The sequence below is a fragment of the Meriones unguiculatus genome, chromosome 7, assembly GCF_030254825.1.
Source record: "Meriones unguiculatus strain TT.TT164.6M chromosome 7, Bangor_MerUng_6.1, whole genome shotgun sequence".
NCBI classification, from domain to species: domain Eukaryota; kingdom Metazoa; phylum Chordata; class Mammalia; order Rodentia; family Muridae; genus Meriones; species Meriones unguiculatus.
In genome coordinates, this window is record NC_083355.1 from 88627492 (window position 1) to 88648456 (window position 20965).

Here is a 20965-nt window from a genome sequence, read left to right on the forward strand (position 1 = left end):
TGTGAGTTGACCAGCTAGCTTTCCAAGTGATTCTAAGCAGAGAGACAGCACCTGACAGTGGTGAATCTCAAGGTTCAGCATTAAATAGTTACCTACAAGATAAAGTTGCTGGTTGCCACACTCATCTCACTCCGTAAGTATGGGATGAGACACAAAATTGGTAATACTGATACTCTTGTCCAGAGACCTTGCATGAGAACCTCTAGGAATAAGGAATATTACCAATACTGTCATCCAAAGTTCTGAGTTTAAATTGGGATTCTATTATTATAACCTATATAATCTTAGGGAAATGATTTGTTCCCTCATCTTCAGTCTCTTTATAGCAATTTTTAGATCATGGGGTAATACAGAGTGTTACCAATCAGTTTAGTAAAGTCCCTGGCATAAACTGTAATTAAAAACACTATTTTTATCTGTCACATGTGGCTAGATGGTCCAATTAATTATATGAAATCACCCACACAGAAAACTGCAGGAAAAGCAAACAGAAACGACTGAAGCAAGCAATATCAATTAGAATTACATATAATATACAATGATAAATACAAGAAATACTTTTAAGTACAGGGACTTAAAAATACCTACAATCAATTTTCAAAACTTTAAACATAATTTATGTGGTAGTAGCATCATATATAGTCTATAAGGAATATTAGAGTCGGTCTATAAGGAACATAAATTTTTAATAATCTACAATGGAGTCTTAACACCTCATCTATGATAATTTTAGTTCTCATACAACCAAGAGTGGCCTAAAACTTAAATGTTTTGTGTAAGTGCTGTTTCTTTCCCAAGGAGACCCAAGTGTATCAGAATCCCTAGCAACCAAAGTAAAACTTCTACCAGTAGTATTTTTTTATTTACATGTATCAACACACAAGTAATCTATCCGCCTTGCCATTTGTTTCACTTTGTATGTGTGAAGGTTTTTCAAAATAAATTTTCAAGCCCAGAGGTGAATACCAGAGGTAAGCAAGCCATGGGCAGGGCGGATATACATGCTAGCAGATACAAGGAAGGTACTGGACCTCCAGAGTGGTGCTGCTTGGAACAAGAACTGGAATACACTTTGTTTTCTGTGGGACGTAATGACTCCTGTTACTAAATCAGTTTCAAAAAGTACTGAATGACTTAGTTAGGTGAAGATTTGTTAAAGCAAATGTCTCCCTGTATCAATAGTTTACCCAGAGGCAAACTGTTTGGACTATGTAAGATTTTCCATTCTACCAGGATGCCATAACACAACAGCTTTCCTTTTCTGAATTCTTTACAACTGCTGGTCATCTGCATATCTTCTTTGTTGGTTCATTGTGCTGTTTTACACGGCAACATTTCTTTTCTTAATGGTCTTGTCTATTGCTCAGCCTGATAGACTCTTAACTGTTTAGGCATGCTCTTAGTAAATGGTTAGCACCTGAAAAGCCTCACCCTGTCCCTTCCTCTATGAAATCTTAAGTACTCCAGTTCTCAGGAGCCATTTTCTTTTGCTGTCTGCAATATAAATAATGTACACTTAACTAATTCCATTTTAAGTGTTCTGTTCCTAACTGTAACCACGATGTCCTTTTGGAAGAAGTCCGTGAATTTTCCTTCTTTGTAAAGTTGTCTTGACGAAACTAATGTGCAATCAAAATTTGTTAAGTAACTGCTAGATTGTCAGGAATACTCATAATCTTGTGTCAAAATAATAGTCTAGCCAATGTATTTAAAAGATGGAAATTATTTTAGTAAAGTGAAAAAAAAAAAACCTAGGTGTGGGTCAACTATCCTCAGCACTCTAAAACCAACTTAAATACTATATCAACAGCTTGGCTCCCACCTCACCAATATCCCTGCTATTCTCTGACATCTATTCATCCACATTGTATTTTCAAGCTTTCCTCAGAAATGCTCACCAAATTTCATTGCCCCCCTATTCCTTCCCCTTCTCTGAAAAATGGTCCATTAACTTGTTAAAACCAAAACTAATGTTTAGAGCTTTTGGGGGTGGGGGAATAAACAAAAAGAAAAACCACAGCAGTTCAGGCCTTCTCATCTGAATTCAATCAGAAGCAGGCTGATTTAGGTTCACCTTACTAGGAAGGCAGTTTCTTCCCCTGGGTTTTGCCTGATACTAGAAACTGAAAACTGTTAAATAGCTTAGAGGGTTCAAGTGCTCCTGTGAGGCATGATCTTCTTTTTTTCAGTTGTGTTGATGTTTATTTGGCTTCTGCTGCCCACACCCATTCCAGTGGATCTTTTTAACAGCACTGTAAAATCCCAACTAAGGTAGTTCAGAGACTTACGGTAAGACTTACGCTCTGCCAATAGCTCTTGAAGTTTTTCAATTAATATCATTCCTTAGCACTGTGTATGTTTTTAACTTGTGGATGAAGACTTACAAACATATGTACAAGTAAGCTCTCTTAACAATCAAGAACTCATTGTTCAATGTGAATCTTGATTATATATGAAGAAATATGATCCCATAGTCCCAAAAAATCGTCCATTACAAACCCAGGAACCAGTATAGTTTTCTCACCTCTTTAATTCTCCATAAGGCATCAATGTTATGCTACAATATATGCATATGTGTATTACTGTACATATGTATTTTCTTTTTGAAAAAAAAATAAAAACTTCATTTACCTATGTTCAATATAGGCATCTAGGCATATAATTACAAATTAAAGGCCACAAATACTTCCCAAGAAAAGGCATTAAAAGAAAAAAAAAATCAGCTCCTCCTTTCACGTAGCACAGATAGCCTTCAACGCACGTCAGCTAAGAAAAAGGTGTCATCCATGGTGACAGGAAGACTGAGCTTTTCCTCTTTGGGTGACAGCTGAATTTGTATTGGCAGTTCTAGTAAATATGTAACTTCTCATTTGTTCTAAGCAAGGCTTTTTCCCCCCCAGATTTTTTTTTCAAATAATACCTTTACTCTTCCATTAGAATTTGAAGTCTTGGAGATTTTGAACAGCAAGATTTTGGGTGTTAATCAGTCACCTGAAATCACGTGTTGGCTATTTAGAGAAGAAAGGATACGAGAGAATGTCAGAGAAGGTGAATGAGAAAAATAGTTCATGGGACACACTGGAAGACAGCAAGCACTCAAAGCTGTTTTCGGTATCTCACGAAGGCCCAAACTGCTACCAGGGTGAGGGCAAACACTGGTAACAGCACCATGGCTACAGGAATTCCACTTGGTTCTCCTTCACCTCGATGTACTATAGGTCCGTTCTGCACTGGTAACTGAAAGGGAAGGAGAAATATTAACTCTGACTACTGTGTATGCCACAACTAAAAGATCCAAGTTGACAATTACTTGGAGGTGTAGTCTATACCACCCAAAGCTATAAAACCCACAAACCTTCCACCAGAAGGAGCTCGTGTCCTAGCTGATGCATCACTTCCACAGATATTCTGGGAAGAAAATAGTCTGATAGAAAGCATTTAACCTTGTTTGGTACTGACTTTATGGAACCTCACAGGATAAAGTAGATAATTTCTGTTTCCATAATGTATCTTGCAATATATGCTTTCTATCAGGAAAATGAAGGGACGAAATGAAACCTATGATCCTATAGGAAGTCTGGATATTGCTGAGCAGGAAAAGGGAGAAGGAAGACTTCTTTCTGGAAACATTTACTTATAAAGAATATCAGTCATTAGAATGTAAGAATAGTAGATCCAAATTGTGTCAAAACGCAGTTGCAATGACATTACTTGGATATGCTTTACAGCTTCCAAATCACTATCTTGCTTCTAAGATGGGGTCTTGTCCTTCATGCCTAAGTTTGCAATGCCAGGCACAGATAAATGTGGAATCTATGTGGAGGAGACATTAGAGACTCAAGAGATAAATAAACTACTACATCCTAGTAATTACCAATTTCTTTTGAGATGAACACACCCACATTCTGTTTGCAACTCTGTTTTTTTTCTTGGGTATCTTTTCTGTTTTGCCTTTTTTCTTTTTTCTTGTTTTGTTTTGTTTTGTTTTTAATTTTTGTTTTCTTTAAGACAAGAGTCTCATCATATAGTTCAAGATGGCTTCTGCTTTCTCCAGTATTTACTAGCTCCTTTAATCTTCTTCAGCCTCTGAATCCTCACTTGGCTTCCTAGCAGAGAGTATACCAATTTAAGAAAGAATCACAGACACACTGAACTTGGGCTGTAAATGATCTCAGAAATCCTTGGTGCTGTGGGAGGAACTTGGACCTCCTTTCTCTCATCCAAATTATAAAACACCACTTCCTTTTTCTTCAGAGTTGCCTTTCAAGCACTCAGGTCTTAGCTAATGTGGTCATGGGAAGAGAAGCCTTATAGTGGGAGACAGAAAGCATACCGTCTTTGTAGTCAGACTTTCATAAATAAGAGTTTGCAAAGGTACACAAATGGTACTTTTCCTAACAAAAATTAAAAATGATTCTACTTTCTTTCCATTTTCACTTGATGAAATTTTAATTCACTGAAGTAAAACCTAGGTTATGCACTTCTTTTACTGATAAGCAGAAATGTTGAAGGACTCCTGCCTCTGCTAAACAAACTTTACAAGGCAGTCATAACAAAAGACAAAGTAAAACAGACTTTGAAGATTAAAATTTTATTCACAAGTGCAGTGCAAAAGCCTACTGTCCTATATCCAGGTGCAAGTGACACCTACCCTGTGCTGTACTCTCAGGGACACAGCATATCCCGCATTACGAAAGAGGTCTACAGCATCCTGGTGCAGCAGGTTCTTTAGGTCTTGGCCATTTACCTGTCAAAAATCCCAAAAAAGAAAAGTGAGAAAGGTAAGAAACTAAGTCTCATACGTGAACGATTTACTTTCATGCAGCCAAGCAATCCCTTAAAAGCAAAACCAAACTCTTTCAGGGAAAATTCCAAAGGCTAGGCATATGGGCTAAGCTCATAAGCACTCAAGAGGCAATTTCTTCATTTTCAAAGTTATGTTTTTCCACAACTGCGGATCCATGAACCATCTGAGTGAAGCCAGGTGTAATAGATTTGTCTCTCCTCTTTCTGTGCTTATCTTGTTTGGTTGTACCGACTCCTGATGCTGTATCTGTACATCATCTGTGGGTATCTGTCTATCTCTATATAAGTAACAACAGGTGACCCTCTATATTATAATCTTCTAGGTTATCCCCTTATCCTTTATATTCCTAATCCTCAGCATTTCTAGCTTCAACCCTGGAAACATAATTCTCTAGCCTATTCTAGCAGGCTTATTTTATTGTGGAAATTGAACCAATTTATATTGGTTCCATGTATATTTGTCTTCCTCATATTTACTAAAATTCTATTTTACTGAAGATAGCAACCTTAACAAAGCACTTGAATGTAGGTCATTCCTATACAGGTGACAAATGTGAAGCACTAGCATGCTTTTCAGTGTTAGGAGTCACAAGTGTTCTCTATACTGCAACACATCTCACTTTGTGCAAGATTTTATATATATATATATATATATATATATATATATATATATATATAATACATGTCACTGTCACTATTAACAGCATTTGCAGCAAGAATATTTACTATATTTAATAGGTTCTGTGTTTTATATACACTATCAAATTTAATTCCTGTAATAATTATCCTATTGATTTTGTTGATGAAGTAACTGACACAAAGAGAGGCTCATGAGTGTAGAAGCAAGGGCTAGAGATTTTAAATAATGAAGTGAAGTTCAAAGTACTCTTGCATTTTACTGTTCTTTTACTGTTTCTATTTTCCCACCCTGACTTGTCAACTGCCCCTTTGCTCAGCTGAAGCTTAGGCTATTTACATTTTTACTCTTCTCATCTAACAGTCTTAAGTTAGGTTTTAGACAAGAGTGGTGGCTCAAGAGGATATGGAGACAGAGCAAGTCTGTGTAGAGTTCTCCTTTTGGGGGGAGCCCAGGAAAAGTCCAGTAGGGGAGCTTACATACATTCTCCTGGTCACATCTACATTATTGAGTACAAAAGTAGATCTGGACAATAAGAAACACAGCAGGTGTAGAAAATCCCTGTTCACAGTAGATGACACCAAGTAGTCACCAGCAGAAAGAGCAGTGAGGCAGGCTTGATAGCAAGAGTGAGAATAGACAAAGAAGAGTCTAAAGACCCTATAGAAATCTATCTCAGTGTCCCCATCCAAAACCTAATGTCTTCCTTCTCTTATGGATAGATTTATATTGTTCCTTCTACTCTTGAGTCCTGCTAGTATCTTTGATAAGTAGAACTACCAATACTTTTATTTTACAGACTGTATATTTTCAGTAATTATAATTTTTTTGGTTACCAACTGAGATTAAACTCAGACATTAACACAAGATATACTAAACACATAGCCAACTCTAAAAACACCTAACCACAATTTCTACCCTTCATACTTCTATTCCTCCATTAGATTAGCCCTCTTTATTATCACCAGGGCTTTTAACCTCTTCATATCTTACTTGTATTTTACCCATTTAGGAACTTGGCTGTAAAGTCAACAAAGCACTTTGTAAATTACTGAAAATCTTTTGTCCCCGTTACCTGGCATCTTTCTAGTCCTGGCAATACACTGCATCTACTTTCTTTGCCATTGCTGATTTGAATATTCCTGGAGGAAACCATGGTCACATTCTGTACAGAGGTCCAAATTAGCTGCTATAGCTTATCCTTAAGACCCTTCTATTCACCAAGCAAACTCAGTAATCAGGACTCATCAGTATCTGTTACACACCTTCTCTGTTATCATAACCCTGATTCACCTCATCACATTCCTTTGCTCCGTACTCTGTGAGAATATTGAAGGCAGCTCACTCCTTTTTCTCCCTCAAATTTAGATATTCTTTCACTGCTCTTTTTCCCTAATCTTTAATTAAGTCGTATTTATCAAGAATAACCCATCTACTACATATTTGCAGAACTCAGTCACTTTCTTCTCTTGATTATAATTTTTTGATGCTCCTTCTCAACTAAAGCCACTGTCCTCTATAAAGAAAACAATGTACATACATGACATTGTACATACATGACATCTCTTTCTTTCACCGAAAAAAAATCACTGAAAAAAGTGTTTGCAAGGCTGCTGAGATGGCTCTTTAGCTAATCTTCCAGGGGACCTGGGTTCAGTTCCCAGCACCATGGCAGCTTACAACTATCCATAACCCCAGTTCCAAGTAACAAGATGCCTCAATGAACCTCTGCAGGCACCAGGCCAACACATGATATACATACATCCATACACACAGGCAAAACACCATGCACATTAAAAACAAAACAATTTGCTTGTACTGTGTGTACTACCTCACCATCCATTCAATAATTATCCCCTTCATATGTAATGTGAAACAAGATGTTCTCCTGAAGGTCAGATGGAACTTCAAATGCACAGATTTTGCCACTTTCTAGTAAACCACCTCCTTTTGTATTCAGCTATTATGTTAGATGAACACTTAGCTCTCTTAATTATTTTTTCTTGATTCCTGTGCCATTCTCTCTCTTTTTAATGGTAGTTATATATTCTTGACTGTTAAATATTTTTCCTTTCCAGTTATCTCACATGAGCTTCTTTCACCATTTCTACCACGTTCTCCAAAATAACTCTACTTATGCTTTGGGGTTTGCCAATGTCCTGCTGGATGCTTATACTTAGTCTGGTAAAATCCAATTCAGTATGTCAGATGTTTCTTTATAACTTCCCACATAGCAGAATATCTTAACTTCCCTTTTAATGACACTCCTATCCCTTCATTCAGATGTATAACATTTAAACACTGTAATCAGTTAATCCGCACATGTAATTTCTGTTCTGCAGTCTAACACCATGATTATATGCTATTTTTTCCCTATGCTTGCCATTTTAGGTTGTGGATACTTAGCTAAATTATGGTGGCTGCCTTTTCTGATTTACTTTACACAGTTTCTCATTCCCATCTTAAGTGCTATTTCACAATCCATTTTCCTATAGTTCAACTAATTCTGTTAATAACCATTTTACTGTTTAGGACACAAGAATGGAACTGGTTAAGCAAGGGAAGCATGCACTCTTCACTTACTTTGGTAGTGTAAAAAGTTCTCCAGCACATCTTTTGTTTAATCTCTCACTACCTTCCTTTCATGTGTGATTAACAAACTCTTTCCTTCATCCAATTAAGAAACATGTTTGCACTATGAAATGCAGCTGGCTAATGGCCCAATCTCTGTCACTCCTATGACTTTTTTAGGGGGTTGGTCGAAATAGAGCATTCCTGTATGTAGTATGTAAGAACCAGCTACATCACCATGAAATTCAAAAGAATATTAAGTTCACTGAGGAATGACCATTCTTGACTAGCTACCCTCCTTCACTCACACACACAGGAGAAATGAGAAACTGGCTTTTACCTTTTCTTACCATAAAGAATATTCTCCTAGCTTCTAGTATCAAGCCATCTAACTAACACACACAAAATAAACAGTGAGTGAGGAATAGCTAGTTCTCATTCAACTTCAGATCTACTCCTTTATCATGAACATTTCAATCACAGTGTAAATGACTGCTTAAAAAAACTGTTTACATTGCTTAAATTTTTCCTTTATTATCTTTTGGTATAAATCATATTCAGTGGTCATAGAAAATTAAACTCCACTTCTTATGAGAAAAGAAAAACACTGCACAATAAATCATGTAGAACTTTAAACATTCCAGAACTGAAAATCAAGACAATATATGGACAATATTTAGGGAGAAGAGTAAATCAAGAGCAAATTGTAATAATTCAGAAGAAATTTATACTTAACTCTATTGATCGTCTCAAATGGATTGTGCTTGAGAAGAAACACATTTTTTATTCTGATAAGTCATAAAATGTTACAAAAACATGGGGCATATTTTACAACCTAGAAAGCATTCTATACAGAAACAGGAAAACCCATTAAAAATAACTGAGGAGGCCAGTAGATATGGCAGACCACTTAACCTAGCTGTACAAGGCCCTGTATGCAATCCCTAGAACTACAGAACAACTAACTAAACAAAACTAGTTAATAAATAAACTAGTTTTATAGATACAGCATAGCCAAGAATAAGTGAAAACTTAAGAAACTATCAAGTTAAATAGATGGAGCCATTTAAAATTAATAGCCTACAAAGTTCACTTTAGAGAAGAAAGACGCTGTCATGGGCTGGTGAGACTATCTGCATGATTTTTTTTCTTTCACTCAGTCTTTCTTTGTTGTTTGTTTTTTGTTTTGTGTATGCGTGTGTGCGCACGCATGTGGCACCCAACTTGGGAGCTGAAAACCCTTAACCACTGAACCATCTCCCAACCCCTTGAGTAAACTCTTATTCCATTTCACACACACCCCCCGAGAAAGTCAATAGAAAGCTGATTTAGATATGAGAAAGATATATTAGATTTCTTCCTCTGCAGCATACTTTGCGATCTGTATTCTTTATTCTCCCACAGCAGCCTTCTAGTTCTGCCTTTCCAAACCTTGGCATTTGCCCCTTTTTATTCACATACCTTTTTCTTAAGTGGCTATAACAGAAATTTGCCATTCTCTGTAGTATGTCTTATATGTGTGTAACATTTAATATCTATTTTTTGTAATATTTTGTAATATTTTTATATCTTGAAGTAAAACCCCCTGTGCTATAAGTTTTAAAGCTAGATGACTTATAGGTTTCAGGCATATACTTTTCTCTTCATTAACATTTCTCTTGCCACCCACTGTCTCCAGTTCTTTCTGAACTCTTGAGACCTCCCAGTTTGATTCTCTATGAGAAAATGGACCACATAAGGTTACTCAGTATAAACTGTTAGGTATCAGTTTATACCTAACAAATTATTTTAAATTCTGGCTTATACTAATTAATTAATCCTTATACTAATTAATTTTATCCTTGATAGAAAGGTTAATATCAGTTTCTTTTTAATAAAGCCATCCATATCATCTATTAGTTATTCAATATGTAACTTCCTTTTTAGAGTAATTAATCTTACTTATTCATTTACCTTTTAGGAAGACAACATAATATTAATTTTAGCATTAGTATTAGTTTTAGCAAAGGATCCAAATTCAAATAAATGAAAGTTTTTAGTTCCCCAACACTAATTATGTGAATTGTAAACCACCTGACTTCATCAAGTCTCAGTTTTCCGTAGGTGGAAAATGGGCACAATGATTATACCCACTTCACAGGGTTACCCTACTATTAAACAAGATTACATTGAAGATTATCATTTTGTGCTTAAATACTGTTCATACTTGGGTTTTTTTTGTTTTGGGGGTTTGTTTGTTTGTTTGAGACAAGGTTTCTCTGTGTACCCTTGGCTGTTCTAGACTCACTTTATAGAGCAGGCTGGCCTCGAACTCACAGAAATCTGCCTGCCTCTGCTTCCCTGAGTGCTGGGATTACAGGTGTACGCCTCTGCGCCCAGGTTAGATAATCAACCTTTAAGCAAAACTTTTTCAAACAATATGGCTCTCTCTTAAGCCCTACACTGAACCCTATACTTTTCAAGTCTTTTTTCACACAAGAGTATAGGTGCTAGTGTTTGGAGAGATTGTGATATCTGTGTCTAAATACTAACTACACATTATACCTTTAACAAACCACTCACAAGCTTGCTTTTTGTCCTTCTTTCTTTCTTTCTTTCTTTCTTTCTTTCTTTCTTCCTTTCTTTTGTCCTACTGCAAAGTTGGTTTGTGTTTTTACAATGTTTTTTCTTTTGAGAAAATACCTGCTCCTAAATTTGTTATTGTTTTCATAGCAAACGCACTATCACTTACCCCTATGTTGTGGACTAATACAGAGGGACTAGAAAAAGCTTAGTGGGTTTAAAATGGCGAAGAGTCATGAGATGGACTAAAATGACGCCATCCATGGTACTATACTTATATATTGGACACATTCTTAAGATTCTCGAATTAATTTGTATAGTTCCATAGCTAGTTGCCCTCATTTACATGTATCTCTTTTTTGAGATAGGCTCTTACTCAGTGATTCACAATTGAACTCAAATGTTCCTGCTCTACCTCCTGAGTACTAGAGGACCATAGGTATGTGCCAGCATGCCTGGCTATGTGTCTTCCTAAGGGTCTCTCACATACTCAGATGTCAAGTGAAAACAAGGGAAGCATTCTTATCTTCCCTTTGTGTCTCTGCCTTCACGTACTGCTACCAAACGGGTTGGATGGCAGAGAAGTAGTCAATGACAGTATATCTAAGAGGACCAGGAGACTTCACTCATATGACTTTATCACTAATCAACTAAACTCAATTCAAAGGCAAACATTCAAAACAAAACTATAATAAAATCTTTTCAAGATATTCCTGTTTTATGGAACTTCCAAATCAAGCCTCTGACATAATACTTAACTCTTAATCAAATCTTGTCTTGGTCTATACTTCATTTACTTCAGCCATTTACCAGTTTGGCCCTTTTGCCCCATTCAGTTCATGAAAATAATAAAATTTTTAAAGACTAAGGGTCTATGAATCCATATGACTGTATTTGTTAGTCAACCTTTCTAAATTTGCATGAATTTTCTGATTTGCTTACTTGTTAAGCCTGTACTGAGCACTGTACTAAGATATGGAAATCTAAAAAGAATCTAATTCCTGTCTTTGTATATATAAAAAAAGATAGTAAGATTCCTAACTACTATATAATAAGAGACATTTAGCAAGATGAAATTGGAGTACAACTGATAGATAGCCAAACTAAACTTCAATTTTTCATCTTAATAATGGGTAAGGAAGGGCCCTAAATTTAAAGCAGAAACTTAATCCTTACCTTCCTTTTTGAAGACCATTAGTAAGGGCTGACAGTCTTCCAAGAAAAGGCACAAATCAGTGTTCAGTCAATAAAAGAGAAGTGGTAACATTAACAAGTTGAAAACTGTGGACTTTAAATGTCTTTTCCTTCAAACCAGTCTTTTATCTCTACCTGCTTCATGTTTTGTTTTGCTTTTTTAACTAACTTCACATTCTATGTTAAATTTGCCTTGTCTGTCAATCAAGAATAATACTACCCTCCAAGCCCAGTGATAAAGTTGAAGACTGAACAATATTCTTCCCATTCAATGATACAATCTAGCTATTTTCATTTCCAAACAGGCAGGCAGGAATTTTCCCAAGGAAGGGGTGAGAGGAGATCTAGGGAGCAAAGTACAGTAAAGGGAGCCAAAGCCATTTCTCACCGAGAGGATCTTATCACCCTCCTGGAGCCGCCCATCCCGGGCCGCAGCCCCATCCTCTTTGATGCGGCTGACGTAGATGCCACTGTCGTTGGAGACATACTGTTGATCTGTCCCACCGACGATATTGAAGCCCAGCCCTGAGAAAATCAAGGAGGAGTGAAGGAGAGGGGGATGAAGAAAAAAGAAAGTTAGAGAAGAAAGGAGAGAAAAATGGTCTAGTGGAGAGGAGAGACTATCAATTCAGACTGTGAGGTAGCCAACACACAGTCATAAGTAAAGCCAGTAAGGCATTATCAACAAAGGCCAAAGTACCTAGATTGCTGATTTGAACCAGGCAGTACTGAAAGTACATACACCATGATCAAAATGACTGGTTGAGTATACTGAGCTGAACATAACGTGGAAAAATAGTAAAGGTGAGTCTTGATAGAAGCGCTTCTGCTGGCACTTGATTTTGATCCTATTGGTGACATTCAGATGACCCAAATGCAGGTATTCCTGTAGTAATGTAGTAGGGTTAGCTGTGCTCATGAAAGGAAACTTTGTTTTTAACTAATTATCAAATAAGATGTTACCAATTTAGTGGGAGCATGATTCCTAACTGAAGCCTCTCCAGGTGTTTCTTCCATCAAGATTCAGGAATGTTTGTATATGGCAGTGTTTTGGAAGAAGCAGTCCTGGTAGTTTATCTTTTTCTATTTTGTACTGGGATAGGAGAGTAGTGATATGGTTGTTAGCGGGAAGCCAGAACTAGAAAAGCAACTGCTGCTTTACAGGACAACCAAGTCACCAAATTCATTTTTCTCTTTCTACAACAATTACAACTGACTACATACCTGCACACAGTGATGGCCAAGTTTACTCACTGTAGAAAAAAACAGGTATCTTCAGGACTGGCTGCAAAGCCCTCCTCTGTGACCTAACAGGACTGCTCCTCCCTTCGGGGGTGGGGAGACCAAAGAGCCAGTCATTGAGTTCCTGTTAGAAATAGTCCCTGTTCCCCTCACTTTGGGAAACCAATTGGTTACTGAGCTACCACAGGCTACATCTGAGTGGAGGTTCTAGGTTATATCCATACATGGTCCTTGGTTGAATGTCAGTCTCAGAAAAGACCCTGTGCCCAGATATATTTGGTCCTTGTGGAGCTCCTATCCTCTCCCCATCAGACTAACTCCCCTTCTCCCCCCTATCAGTGGACTTGGAAAGGGGCACGGTGGAGATGAGGGAGGGAGGGACTGGGAGGGAATGAGGGATCGGGACATGGCTGGGATACAGAGTTAATAAAATGTAACTGATAAAAAATAATAATAAAAAAAAACAATTTCTTACTGATTAGTGACTGGGCACTTCCTTCCTCCTAGTCCCTGGTAACCACCATTCTATTCTTTGTTTCTGTGAGTTTACTCAGTTGACATGAGTAACAAATTTCAGTTACAGAAGAAAAGTTCTAGAGAGCTACTGTATAAGACTGTCTACCCAAAATAATAGTGTATAGTATGCTTTCAAATATGCTAATATGGTAGATTTAAGTATCCTTATTATACTAACTATAGCAAGCAAACAAGTTAGCTAGCTAACTAAAAATTTTTTTTCATGAAGCAATCACTAAGTTGTGTTGTGGCAAGGATCATACTCTATGAAAATCATTTAATTTCCTTGAAGAATTCTTTAACATATGTAAAAAAGAAAAAAGGGAGAAAGAAAGAGGAAGAGAGAAAAGAGGGAAAAAAACGCTCTTCTTTATGTAACTATAGTCATAATTTAGGGACACAAAGAGAAGGAAGACAATTAGAAACAATTTTAAAAAACAGTGTGTTGGTGCAATAGGAGTCATCCTCATGATCTCAGAAGAAAAAAGTTTAATAATATGTGGGTTTTTTCTAAAGTTCTTTCCAGGGGTAGAATGAAGCTGAGACTCAAAGCGCTAACACAACACTACCAAATAATCCACAATTTAATGAGAACTATAACTGACAGGAAGGAAACATCATGACGTTTAGGATTTAACTAGCATATCTTGTACTTCAGTCTTTGCCATCAAGAGAGGTTTGTAGTTACTTGTTTGGGAATTTATGATATATAATCGAAAGAACTACTTCTAGAAGATTATTTTCATAACCTTGAGGGATAACATAGGAAAACATGAATTCTAAATTACTTATTCATTTTTTATAACTCCCTTAAGTATAGGTTAAGTGAGGAGGGGCTAGTAAGGCAGCAGAAGCCAGATCATGGGAGGCCTTGTAAATTTACACTTTAAAATAGTGGCAGGTTTGAGCAAGGAGGCCAAAGCCAATCAGCTTCTCTCAATGCTGAAACACACCAGAGAAAAGTCTTCCAGTGAAATTTAACATCTTCACTATGGCTTGAGTCTCTCCCAAAACAGCTACTGTCTTTGAAGATGTTGGGAATCAAAAACAAGTGTCAAGTGGCCAAATGAAACACAGTGATTAGCCAGAGAGACTTTGTTACAGGTTATTAAAAGCTATAGAACAGCATCTAAAAAGTGGTTTAAAAAAAAATGATACCTGAGATCTATTATTTGAAAGTACAGTCTATTATACACCTCTAATACCACATCATAATGGTACATTTATTTAACACATTGTTATTTCTGTTGTAAGTGAACTAAACCACTTAAACTGAGAACCCTTTCTTCAACCTTATTTACAAAAATGAACGTATGTCTCAAAACTTTTGCTGGAATGAATGACAGTTACCACAGCAGTAAGTAGTGTATCTTGGGGCTGAAGATACAGCTCAGTGATGCAGCATTTGACTAGCATGCTGGGCAATAACCAGCACTATCAATAAACAAACAGACAAAAGCTTAGTCCTATATCTATTCACATAATTCCTAGTCCATTTGTTTAATAAAAATCACTGATCATTTACTAGTAGTTATGCACTGTTATGTCCTGATGGAGGTGGAAAGCTAACCTGTGTTAAACTGTTCAGTTCTGACTTTAACCACAAATGTATCCTTTTCCCTGTCCCTTTTGGATATTACATGGCAGAAGAATTAGTTTCAAGTTCAACTCCATAACTTACCAGATGTGGACTGAAGCAGTTTAAGTCTGATGATCAGCTTTCTTTTCTGGAAAATAAGGATTACAAATTCTACCCTCTCTCCCTCAAAGGTAATTGTTGTACTCCCATAACAAAATCTGAATTTTTTTTTCTTTGTAAAACAGGATTGTTACATTGGGATAAGGCACTAGGAGTTTCTGTCAACACTAATGACTGTTAAGTTTCCAATTAAGAGTCTGATGGGGCAAGGAGGAATAGATGATGTAGACATTAAAATTCTATTAAGAATGAAAAAAACAGCCTTGATCATTCAGGCCTTTACAGCCATTGAAGCAGGACAGTCTCCCCAAGCATGGTTGGATACCATAAAAAGCTAAAATGTTATGCTCAGGATGCGAGGCTAAGCACTGCACTCAGGGTCAGCCGCTTTGGACCCAGAGAAGAGCATGTCTGGTTGCATGCGGGTTGATGCCCCAGGTCCCGCCTCTGAGAAAAAGGTATCGGACGGGTCTGATGCTCTTTGGGTGGATGACACCTAAACGAACATCGGTACAAAGTCCCAATCTATTTCTAATATCAGAGATCAGACCTCTACTCTTGCCTGATGCATCTAAAACAAAAAGGGGGAACTGTAGAGAGCTGCGGAATGCTATGCCTTAAAGATGGAGCTGGTTTCCGCCTTCCACCTTCCCGATGGTGAGTGCTCTCTGTCACGAACAACTCCACATTTGGCTAAGGCTGAGGATCTGGCTTGCTTCCATGTATGTGGACCTATCTGCATTGCCCACGTGGCACGCCTGGGTTGGCTACCCAGAGGCTATTTAAGCTGTGGGCTGGCTTTCCCCAGGGTCCGAGGATTGTTCAAGGTTTCTGAATAAACTGCATTGGAAAAAAAAAAAAATCTACCTATCTAGGAATATAAAAGACTTGATTATAACTCAAATTCACTAAAATTAAGTATGCTTGTAATTTATTTCCTAGAAATCCCCTTCAAAACTAGTTTTTAGGGGCTGGAGGAATGTCTCAGTGGTTAAGACCCTGTCTGCTTTTCCAGTGGACCTGGGTTTGATTTGTAACTCCAGTTCCTGAAGCTGTCTTCTGACCTCTGAGGGCACCAGATTTGCATGTGGTGTACATCCATCCAGACAAAACACTCATGTAAAGAACACACAACAAAAAGATAAAATTAAAAGATAAACTTTTAACAAGAGTACTATTTAAAATCTGCAGTAATTACACGGCATATGTACCAACCAACTAGAAGAGGTATCAGCTGAAAACAAAGAGGGGACAGAGGAATAGTTTTCTTATACATCAGCTACCAACTGCATCCCAGAAAAGATCTTTTATAAGCAGAATTGGGCACATATGCTGGTTTACTGGGAATCTTGGTATACAACTACTGCCCCAACATTATTAAAAAGTATAATATATAGTATAATTATCAAGTATGATTATAAAGATTCACCTTTCAATTTCAAAACACCCCAAACTAGGGCAAATGTGATCATCTTAGCTATAAAAAAAGTAATACATGAATATACTCATTGCAACATACAGTGTACTGTTGTCAGTTATCTGTGTTACAGAATAGATTCAAAGTTAAAATTAGAATAATTTAATAAGAATATACAAAGTAACATAAATAGATTTCTGAAATGTTATTTATAGTACAACACCCTTCTGATAAATAAGAACACATGCAAAACTGTATTACTTATTTACAAAAAGGCATGCATTGTATTATCTATTTACAAAAAGGATGTGTAAAGATATATTGCAGTGAATACCAATAAGAGAGGATACATTGGGTCACATACATAGAGAGTAAGAATAAAATAAGAAAGGGCCATTCTAACAACGCCAGTATTCTCTGAAGCTAAAAAGTGTAATTAATTCAGTCTCAGCACCAAAGGTCCCAAATGTGTTAAAGGTAAAGAGAAAAACTAAACGTGAGACTCAACCAAAAAAAAAAAAAAAAAATGAAGAAACATTACATTATAAATTCTAGTTTTAAAGTGCTAATAAACTTTAAGACATGGCAAAATTAAAATGAGTTAGTCTTTTTCTTACATGAACACATGTAAAATAATTATAAAAAAACAAAAATATGACAAGATATGTGTCATTTAAATTATATATTATATATATATTATATATATTATATATATTTATATATATATATTTTATATATATATAAAATATGACAACAAAAGGGGCTGGAGATATGGCTCACTGGTTAAGATCATTTGCTGTTCTTGCAGTGGAACTGGGTTCAGTTCCCAGCAGCATATGAGAGCTCACAACCATCCATAACTTAGTTTCAGAGGATCTGACTCCCTCCAGGGCCATCAGGTATCCATGTGGTACACATACAAATATGCAGGCAAACACTCATACACATAAAATAAACAAAAATAAGTCTTAAGAAAGAAGAAACCAGACAGTGTTAGTGCACACCTTTAATCCCAGCACTTGGGAGACAAAGGCACACAGTTCTCTAAGTTAAAGGCCAGCCTGGTCTACAAAATAAGTTCCAGGACAGACAAGGCTGCTGAGAGAAACCCTGTCTCAAAGCAAAACAAAACAAAACAAAAAAGAGTGAGAAACAGGATAAGAGCCTACCATAGAGGGCCTCTGAAAGACTCTACCTAGCAGTGTATCAAAGCAGACGTTGAGACTCATGGCCAAACGTTGGGCAGAGTGCAGGGAATCATATAAAAGAAGAGAGAGTTAGTAAGACCTGGAGAGAACAGGAGCTCCACAAGGACCAAATATATCTGGACACAGGGGCTTGTCTGAGATTGATTTTTCCAACCAGGGACCATGCATGGATATAACCTAGAACCACTGCTTAAATGTAGCCCATGGCAGCTCAGTATCCAAGTGGCTTCTCTACTAAGGGGAACAGGGACTATATCTGACATGAACTCAGTGGCTGGCTCTTTGACCACCCCTCCCCCGAGGGAGGAGCAGCCTAGCTAGCAACAGAAGAGGACATTGCAGCCAGTCCTGGTGAGATCTGATAAGCTAGGATCAGATGGAAGGGAAAGAGGACCTCCCCTATCAGTGGACTTAGAGAGGGACAGGGAGGAGATGAGGGAGGGAGAGTGGGATTGGGAGGGAATGAGGGAGGAAGCTACAGCTGGGATACAAAGTAATAAACTGTAATTAATATAAAAAAATAAAATCAAATTTTAACACCCCCCCCCAAAAAAAAAGAATGGTACTGGTACGAGGGTGGAAAGGAAATAAAGTGTACCCAATTGAAGACCCCTATAAAGCTAAACAAGATATGCCTTCTGAATGCCTCCTGACTCTAATTCTGGACCCAGTTTACCATTAAAGTCAACAGCAACAGCAACAGTTTATAGTTATGGACTACATAATATTACTTAATAATATGGTATACATTTTTACATGCATAGTGTCTCATTTAATCTTCCTAACAAACACATAAAGTATGACTCAGTATTTTACATATAAATACTTTCATTTTATTAAACTATAATTACATAATTTTCTCCTCCCTCCCACTCCTTCCATGTGTCCCCTTCCAAAATTCAAGTGGCCTCCTCTTCTTTAAACACTGCTATTACATACACATATAAACTAACATATATACCTTGCTGAGTGCATTCAGTGTTGTTTGCATGTACAATGTTTCTAGGGCTGACCACTTGGTATTGGATCAAGAGGCTCATCCCCGAGAAAGAATAATTCTCCCTCTCTCAGCAGTTGCCAAATGGCCTGTAGCTCTTCAGGTAGGGGTGGAGCTCCATGAGATTTCCCCAATCCACACTGGCATGTCAACTGGTGTTGTCACTTGTTAAAATTAATAGAATTGACTATGAAGTGTGTAGCCCCTATTGATACATCTACAACTTAACCCCTCCAACTAAGGCTCAGGGAACATCTCAAAAGAAAGGGTATAAAAACTCTAAGAGCAGAGAACCAGTAAGTCTGCTGTGAGGTTGCATCTTCTAATTAGACAGGGTAGCCACACTCATGGAACCTCCCAGGATCCCCTGAATAGCACTCTACCCTCTTCTGTTTCCAGTGTTCGGGCCTCATTTCTCAGGGTGCATTCCAGCAGTTCTTGCTCCACTAAAGTCTATTACAGACAAAAGAGTTGTAAGGGCAGGCACCATTTAAGCACTTTAAATGAATTAAATAATCTTCCATCCCAGCCCCAACTTTGATAAAGTACTTAAAAGTACCTGGTGCAGATTTAATATTACACAGGTAAAAAACAAAATAAAAGTATATAATCTTCACAAGTGTACAAGTAAGTTCTAATATTACTTTGATTTTATAACTAAAGAAACTTATAAAGGGAAATGAGTTGCACAAGTCCTATTGTTACGTGGTGAAGTTAGGATCTGCATTCAGTCATTCTGTCTTTTTTTCCCCCTCCAAAGGAGCAAGATAACTTTATCTAAGGCAAAAAATGGCAGTACAAATTAATAAAGAAACAACACTGTCAAGACTGACAGTAAGCCACATAAATCAGAGTACTCAAGAACCCATTCTGAGTTTTAAACACCCCATTCTTCTATTCAGTGAATTTATATTGAAACTGTTTTCTGTGACTAGTACAGAAACCTGTGCATACAGTAGTTTCTGAATACATAAATATATATGAACTGAACAGGATAAATTGATGGTTCAAATAACCAACTCAGGAGGTTAAATAATTAAGGCATTTCAAATCCAAAAAATTCTTTAGAAACCCTCTGTTCCCAATTTTTTCTACTGTTTCTTACTCAATATATAGTAAACTTTACATGTAACAGGCATAGAACCATAGTTTTGATACAAGGGGAGAGTACCATTATCTAATTTATTTAAAAAAAAAAACTACTAAAGGCATTTCTAGTTTATAGTTTTCCCCACTGGACTATACCACTGAATCTGAATCTAAAAGAAACAGAACATATCTTATGAAGGTTAATAGCTCTTGGGTTGCTTTCATTATTAAGGGTACATTTTAGCGCCTGCCCCTCATTACTCTCTGTCATGGTCTAGGTATGTTTTCCCCCAGGACTCAGGTACTGTTTGCTTAGTTATGAGACTGTGCCATTAGTGGGAATTGGTAGAGAAGTATGACCTAGTGATAAAGTTATGTCACTGAGGGGGAATACACTTCCTAGATATTTGGACTCTTTTCTTTGCCTATTAGCTTCCATGAAATGAACAACTTTCTCATATACTTATATATCATAAGACCAAAAGCAACAGAACCAATAGACCAAAATTGAAACCATAAGCCAAAATGAACCTTCCTTCCATATAAATTGTATCAGAAATTTTTGTCACCAATATGGAAAGCTAGCACCCTCTCCTACTGTACTAAGAATTAGAATCAGAGATGATTTCTTGTTCTTAATTATAGTATCTACAATTCCTAATCATAATGTAGCTACACAACAGACACGCTTTTACTACATTTTCTTAAATCCTTTAAAAGTAACAATTTTGTTTCTATGATCTAAGTGAATTTTGGATATCTTTCTTTTGATATTACATTTATCAAATATAATCACTGGCCACTTTTTTGCTTAAATAAATATTTCTCTAGTTTAGCATCAATAAGCTAGCTTTTCTATTTACCCCAAATAATGCCTAGATATATTACTTTAACATTTTATTTTTTTCTTTTTATTACTTATTAAAATTTATTCAATTTGTATCCCAGCTGTGGACCCCTCCCTCCTCCCTTCCCAATCCCACCCTCTCTACCTCTTCTCCACCTATGCCCTTCTCCTAGTCTACTG

General features: G+C 36.9%; 1 protein-coding gene across 1 annotated transcript in view; it reads right to left on the minus strand.

Annotated features, from left to right (window-relative positions):
- Positions 1 to 2512: 2512 nt before the first annotated feature.
- Synj2bp (synaptojanin 2 binding protein) overlaps positions 2513 to 20965 on the minus strand; it is a 29505-nt gene continuing 11052 nt past the window's right edge. Inside the window, exons 2-4 of the mRNA XM_060387795.1 lie at positions 12159 to 12295; positions 4652 to 4747; positions 2513 to 3237 (exon numbers count right to left, since the gene is read on the minus strand). Coding sequence (XP_060243778.1) covers positions 3097 to 3237; positions 4652 to 4747; positions 12159 to 12295 — 374 coding nt within the window. The 3' untranslated portion in view covers positions 2513 to 3096. The remainder of the gene's footprint in view (positions 3238 to 4651; positions 4748 to 12158; positions 12296 to 20965) is intronic.